Genomic DNA, 7,387 nt, shown 5'->3' with positions numbered 1-7,387 from the left:
AGAGAGAGAGAGAGAGAGAGAGAGAGAGAGAGAGAGAGAGAGAGAGAGAGAGAGAGAGAGAGAGAGAGAGAGAGAAAAGGCAATAAAGAAGAGAGAGAGGAAGGGAGGGAGAAGGCAGGAAAGAAGAGAGAGAGGAAGGGAGGGAGAAGACAAGAAAGAAGAGAGAGAGGGAGGAAAGGCTGGAACGAGCGAAGGACGTGGGGGGGGAGGGAGAGGGAGAAGAGAGGGAGAAGGGAGAGAGGGAGGGGGACGAGGGAGAGCGAGAGCCAGCCCACGAGAGGGACAAAGAAGCCCCTGATATACACCTATGCAGGGACATACAACCGGAAGCATCTCATCGAACAATGCACTGCTCGTTGTTGTTGTTGTTGTTGCTATTGTTGCAGCTCCTCTTGCAGTTGTTGCACTTGTTTTTGTCTTTGTTTTTGATGTGTTCATTGATGTTACTGTCAATGTCATTGTTCGTGGTACTATCTTTGTTCGTTACCGCTATCTTGTAATTGTCTTTGCCTTTGCTGTTGTTGTTCTTGTTGTTATTTATGATGATGTTGGTGTTGGAATTGATGTTGGTGTTGAAGGTAGTGGTGTTGTTGTTATTTATGGTGATGTGGGTGTTGGTGTTGTTGGTGTTATTTATGTTGATGTTGGTGTTGTTGGTGTTATTTATGTTGATGTTGATGTTGATGTTGGTGTTAGAATCAAAGCTACATTTAAAGTTAAAGTTGATGTTGATATTATTATTGCTGTTGTTGCTGCTCCTGTCATTCGATCGACTGTGAACTCGCATTTCCGGCGGATTATTAATAAAACGATCAAATCAACCTTGGGTGAGTGATGCGTGACAGCCACTCCCCTCCCCGCTCTGTCACGAACCTCCATTCCCAGTGCCATGCGCTGTCACCCGAGCGAGGGTCAGTCATGGGGGAAAGAAGAGGTGCCGAAGGGAAGGAGGGAGGGAAGGAGGGAGGGAGGGAGGGAAGAACAAAGGAAGAGAGGAAGAAAGGAAGGAGGGAAGGAAAGAAGAAAAGACAGGAGTACAGAAGAGAGCGAGGAAGGGAAGATGAGAGAAAATAATGATAAAAAATAATGACAAAAACTTTAAACAAATAAATGAATACAGATGGACATACGATAAACTTGCTAAAGGCCAAAGCGACAACGAAAGAAAAGTAGAAAAAACTACAAGGCTAAAGAAGACTTTCATCTTGTTCAGCATAACAGGATTAACTATAAAACGGTGGGACAGGAGGACAGACGAATAAACAAGTGCAGACGGATAAGAATGTAATATAAATAGTTGACATATACTATACTGTAGATATACAAATGGATAGTTAGACAGATAGACAGATAGCCAGACTGACTGAAAGACAGCAGGTTAGCCAGCATTATAAATAACTAAATAGAGGCCATAAGAGAGACAGACAGATAGACAGACATATATAACAAGACTGCACTAACCACATAGGTTTATACAAATGGACACGACGAAACAAATGGCTATGGATGCTGCTACATATACAGCCAACCGGCCTAACATTAGAAATACCCTATTATTTTTCATTTCCACCATTTTTTTTCCTTTCCTTTCCAATTTCATTCAATCTCATCTTCGTACCTCCCTATCCCTCCCCTCCTCTTCTCCTGTCACCCTCCTTCCCTCTTCCCTTCCTCCTTCCCCTCCGCTCCTCCCTTCCACCTCTCCCTCTCCTTACCCTCCTCCCTTGTCTCCGCTCCTCTCCTCTCTTCCTCCTCCTCCTTCTCCTCCTTCTCCTCCCCCTCACCTTTTGACCAGACTCTCCCAGCCTTTGCTTGCGTCAAGCCTCACGACGGACACATACTGTGCAATACCTGATTTTCTGCTTACTAACGCGCGTGGCGCTCTCGACACTACCGTTTACTTTGTCCCCGCTCTGTTTCTTCTTCTTCTTCTTCTTCTTCTTCTTCTTTGTCGGTCTATTTCCGTCTGTATTTCTTGTCTGTCGGTCCACTCCTGTATTTACTTCTCAATCTCTGTTTCTCATAACCTCTACCTCCGTCTCTGCCAATTCTATCCGTATATGTATCTTTACTCCCACTCTACCTATTTTTGTCTGTCGGTTTACCTCCACTTCTTTTTCCCCCCCTCTGTTTCTCTCTACGTCTGTCTCCCTTGCCATCCGTTTGTTGTATCTATTAGCCCATTTATCCGTCTGGGTCGCCCCTTCCTTGCATTCCTAACCGGCCGTCTGCATGCCTATGACTCAACACGGCTTGCAATCCGTTGAGCTGCGTCTCTTCCTGAATTCAACATTTACGTGTCTCAGAGTGGGGGTCACACACACTGCGGTTGTACTTCTGTTTCAGTGTGTTTACTACTTACTACACATCCTTTCTCTGCATTTCCTTGTATCTCAACCCTTTCCTTCTCTTCCCTTTCCCTGTCAACATTACGAACATTACCTTCCCTTCCCTCCCCTTCTCCCCCTTCCCTTCTATTCTCTTCCCCCCTTCCCTCCCCTTCCCTTCCCTTCCTTTCCCTTCCCTTCCCTTCTCATCCCCTCCCCTCCTCTTCCCTTTTCTCCCCTTTTCTCTCCTCCCCTCCCCTCCCTTTCCTCCCCTCCTCCCCTTCCTTCACCCCTCCCTCCACATCCTCCCAATGAAACCTTAGATCAGCCTTCTTTCAACTTGCAATTGAGGAAGTTGGACTAGAGTCACGTCTCCTCGGGTTGGAAGTAAAGACGGGGTGGGGGGGGGAGAAGAGAAGAGAAGAGAAGAGAAGAGAAGAGGAGAGGAGAGGAGAGGAGAAGAGAGCAGAGGAGAGGAGAGGAGAGGAGAGGAGAGGAGAGAAGAGAAGAGAAGAGAAGAGAAGAGAAGAGAAGAGGAGAGGAGAGGAGAGGAGAGGAGAGGAGAGGAGAGGAGAGGAGAAGAGAAGAGAAGAAGAAGAAGAAGAAGAAGAAGAAGAAGAAGAGAAGAGAAGAAGAAGAAGAAGAGAAGAGAAGAGAAGAGAAGAGAATAAAATAGAATAGAAGAGAGGAGAAGGAAAGGGAAGGAAAAGGGAAGGGAGAGAAGGAAAGGGAAGGTTGGGAAGGAAGAGGAAAGAAGGGGAAGGGAAGAGAAGGGAAGGAAATGGGAGGACAGGGGAGAGAGCCGGAGAGATGGAAAAGAAGAAGAAAAGGGAAGGGAAAAAATAACGAAAGGGATGAAAGACCGGGTGAGGAAAACGTGGAAGAGGAAGAACAGAATAGAGAAAATGGGGAGACAGAGGGAAAAGAAGAAAGAAAGGGGGAAGGGGAAAAGGAGAAGAGGAAACGGGACGGGGAAGACAGAGGAGGAGGAGGAGGAGCAGATGGGCGTGCGTGCGTGCCTGCGTGCCTGCCTGCGCCCGCCCGCGTCTGCACAACCGGTCCGTGACAATGAAATCTGTATCATTTACGCGCCGCCGCTGCAATTGCCAGCCGTGAGTCGGAAGAAAATTAAATCGAATAAAAGATGGCGCAACTGTGAGTTGTGAGCAGAGTCAGTGAATGAGTGAAGAGAATAATCTGAGCGAGTGTCAGTGAGTGACTGACTGACAGAAAGAATAATTTGAATGAGTGAGTGACTGAGTGATTGAGTAGGTGACTGACTGAGAGAATAATCTGAATGAGTGACTGACTGACTGACTGACTGAGAGAATAAACTGAGTGACTGACTGAGAGAATAATCTTAGTGAGTGAATGAGTGAGTGAGTGAGTGGAAGGGCGGGGAAGGAGCTGAAAATGAAAAAGAGAACAATGCTTCTCATAATTATGACAATCCCCTGAACAAAACTATGACCCGTAAACAAGTGCAGTTATTGTTACTAAACAAAGCTACACTTTACAATGAACACGAACAAAGAAACCATAAAAATAAAAATAAATACTAAAATAATTTTTAGAATTTTGTGTGTGTGTGTGTGTGTGTGTGTGTGTGTGTGTGTGTGTGTGTGTGTGTGTGTGTGTGTGTGTGTGTGTGTGTGTGTGTGTGTGTGTGTGTGTGTGTTTTGCGTGTGTGTTGCATGTGTTGCGTGCTTACGCCTGTGCGAGTTACGTGCGTGCGCCTGTGTGCATGTGCGTGTGCATGTGCGTATCCATATGTGTGTATGCGTATGTGTGTTGCTGAGCATATCTACTACAAAGCTGCAAAACTCCCGCCGCGCCGAAACGAGCAACGGCGAGCAACGAGCACAACAAAGCAAAATAACAGCAGCACCCTCGGCCGCCAACGCCCTCCTGCGCACTCTACAGCATCCCCGGCATTCTCTCCTGCTCCCTTACTCTCTCTCTCCCTACCTCTATCTCTGTCAGTCTCTGTCCCTCTCCCTCTCCCTCTCCCTCTAACACACACACGCACGCACGCACACACACACACACACACACACACACACACACACACACACACACACACACACACACACACACACACACACACGCACACACACACACACACACACACTCATACTTACATTTACCTACCCTCCGTCTACCCCTCCTCTCCTTCCTCTCCTCTCTCTCTCTCTCCTTCTCCCTCTCCCTCTAACTCACACACACACTTACCTACCCTCCCTATTTCCCTCCCTCTCCTTCTCCTTCTCCCTCTCTCTCTCTCTCTCTCTCTCTCTCTCTCTCTCTCTCTCTCTCTCTCTCTCTCTCTCTCTCTCTCTCTCTCTCTCTCTCTCTCTCTCTCTCTCTCTCTCTCTCTCTCTCTCTCTCTCTCTCTCCTCTCTCCCTCTCCCTCTCCCTCTCCTCTCCTCTCCTCTCTCTCCCTCCTCTCCTCTCCCTCTCCCTCTCCCTCTCCCTCTCCCTCTCCCTCTCCCTCTCCCTCTTTCCCTCTTTCCTCTTCCTCTTCCTCTTCCTCTTCCTCCTTCCCTCTTCCTCTCTCCTCTTCCTCTCCCTCTCCCTCTCCCTCTCTTTCCTTCCTTTCTCTCCTCTCCCTCTCCTTCCTCTCCTTCTCTCCCTCTCCTCTCCCTCTTCACTCTTCCTTCTTCCTCTTTCCTCTTTCCTTTCTTTCCTTTCTTCCTCTTCCTTTCTTTCTCCTCCCTCTCTTTCCTTTCTTCCTCTCCCACTCTTCCCTCCCTCCCCTCTCCCTCTCCCCTCTCCCTCTCCCTTTCTGCTCCTGTGCTCGCCTCCTACTATCTCCCTCTCCCTCCCCTCTAACTTTCTCCCTCCCATTCCCTCCCCTTCTCCCCTCTGCTCGCCTCTACCTCTCCCTCTCCTCCTCCCCTCTAATCTCTCTAACTCCTAACTCTCTCCTCTCCCTCCTTCCCATTCCCCTCCCTCTCCCTCTGCTCCTGTGCTCTCCTCTATCTCTCCCTCTCCCTCCCCTCTAACTCTCCCTCTCCCTCTCCCTCCCATTCCCTCCCCTTCTCCCTCTCCTTCTCCCTCCCATTCCCTCCCCCTCTCCCCCCCCCTCCCTCTGCTCCTGCGCTCGCCTGCTCTGCCAGCCTCCCTCGGTCTAGTTGTCTTGGATACGGATTTCGCAAGCTCTGCAATTGATCGTTTGGCAAGCATCCGAATGGACGAGTGGGTAGCCTACCAATTTCCTTCTCCATAATGCGGAAGAAAAGATTGGTATTAGATACTAAGCCTCTCCGATTTCTCAATTATGTTTTTTTTTTTTTTTTTTTTTGGGGGGGAGGGGGGGCACGAGGATGAAAACGACAGAAAGACGACACACGCAAGGATACACTCGGCCATGCCTTTCTTTCTCTCTCTCTCTCTCTCTCTCTCTCTCTCTCTCTCTCTCTCTCTCTCTCTCTCTCTCTCTCTCTCTCTCTCTCTCTCTCTCTCTCTCTCTCTCTCTCTCCAAAGACCACACTGGATATCAGATTCCTTCCTCAGTCTCTCGTCCTCCACTCACCTCATCTTGTCCTCGAAGATGCGTCCGACAATGTCGAATAAAAATGAAACACTTATAATAATAAACGAATACGCAAATTAATTAACAGTCACGAACAGAGCCGCATAAAAGCGCGTATTTCTAGTCCATAAATCTTCAAAGATCTTCGAAAATCCTCACGACACAAGAATCCAAAACGTGAGAACGCGCGGACACACCCACACACACGCAGCAACGCGTCCGAACGCAAGGGCGTCGCGAATACAACTGAATGGCTGAGCCTCGCGTAATACTCACACGCGTGAGGGAAGGAGCGGAGGGGGAGGTGGGGAGCAGGAGAGGGAAGGGTGCTGGGGAAGGGAGGCGAGGCGAGATGGGAGGGGGAGGGGGGGGGACGTGATTACGCTTCGACCCCGTCGCACTCCCCTCGCCCCCTCCCTCCCTCCCTCCTTCTACCTGCCTTCCGCTCACCTGTTGCTCTCGAGGAGGGGGGCATGGTTTTAATGTTCAGATGAATTTAACACTAATGATTATATATGAGCTCCGGTTCGCATGGGCGGGGTCTGGAGACACTGGTTTCCCGGCCGCAGCGGCGCATGCGCACAAGCACGAATACTTATACATGTATAATTATGCCTTTGAGTTTTCTCTTTCTCTTTCGCTCTTTCTTCTCTCATTCTGCACACTCTACTTCTTGCTTGTTTGATCCTCCATTTTTCAGTCTCTGCCTATCTGTATGTATTTATATGATTATATATGTGTGTGTGTGTTAACACACACACACACACACACACACACACACACACACACACACACACACACACACACACACACACACACACACACACACACATACACATACACATACACATACACATACACATACACATGCACATGCACATGCACATGCACATACAGACACATACACATACACATACACATACACATACACATACACATACACATACACATACACATACACATTACACATACAGACACAGACACAGACACAGACACAGACACAGACACACACACACACACACACACACACACACACACACACACACACACACACACACACACACACACACACACACACACACACACACACACGCACGCACGCACGCACGCACGCACGCACGCACGCACACACGCACGCACGCACGCACGCACGCACGCACGCACGCACGCACGCACATACACACACACACACACACGTGTATGTATATATATATGTGTTTGTACATGTGCAACGTGGTCAACTGTTCATTATTCCATATACAGCTCGCACCAAGAATAACACTGCTTACATTTAATCACTATTCAGTGTCTTCCTCTTCTCCCTCCCTTTCCTTCTTCAATCTTTCCCACTCTCTTTCACCCCTTCCCCCCTCCTTCCACTCCTTCCCTCCCTCCCACCAGCCCCTCCTTTCTTTCCCTTTTACTTTTTCTTTCCTTCCCTCCAACAACTCACCTTTCCCTCCCTCCTACCCCCTCTTATCCCTCCTTCCCTTCCATTCCACTCCCTTTCTTTTTACCCTCCTTC

At 48.7% G+C, this 7,387-nt stretch overlaps 1 protein-coding gene across 2 annotated transcripts in view; it reads right to left on the bottom strand.

Moving 5' to 3' along the window:
• Rala (Ras-like protein A) overlaps positions 1-6,113 on the bottom strand; it is a 51,495-nt gene extending 45,382 nt beyond the window's left edge. For both annotated transcript variants that reach the window (XM_070116047.1, XM_070116048.1), the window contains exon 1: positions 5,863-6,113. In XM_070116047.1, the coding sequence (XP_069972148.1) occupies positions 5,863-5,867 (5 nt within the window). In that variant the 5' untranslated portion in view covers positions 5,868-6,113. The remainder of the gene's footprint in view (positions 1-5,862) is intronic.
• Between the last annotated feature and the right edge of the window lie 1,274 nt (positions 6,114-7,387).

The sequence above is a fragment of the Penaeus vannamei genome, chromosome 38 (genome assembly GCF_042767895.1).
Source record: "Penaeus vannamei isolate JL-2024 chromosome 38, ASM4276789v1, whole genome shotgun sequence".
Taxonomy (NCBI): domain Eukaryota; kingdom Metazoa; phylum Arthropoda; class Malacostraca; order Decapoda; family Penaeidae; genus Penaeus; species Penaeus vannamei.
The sequence above is the reverse complement of the archived record's forward strand: the minus strand, read 5'-3'. Positions and strand labels throughout refer to the sequence as shown.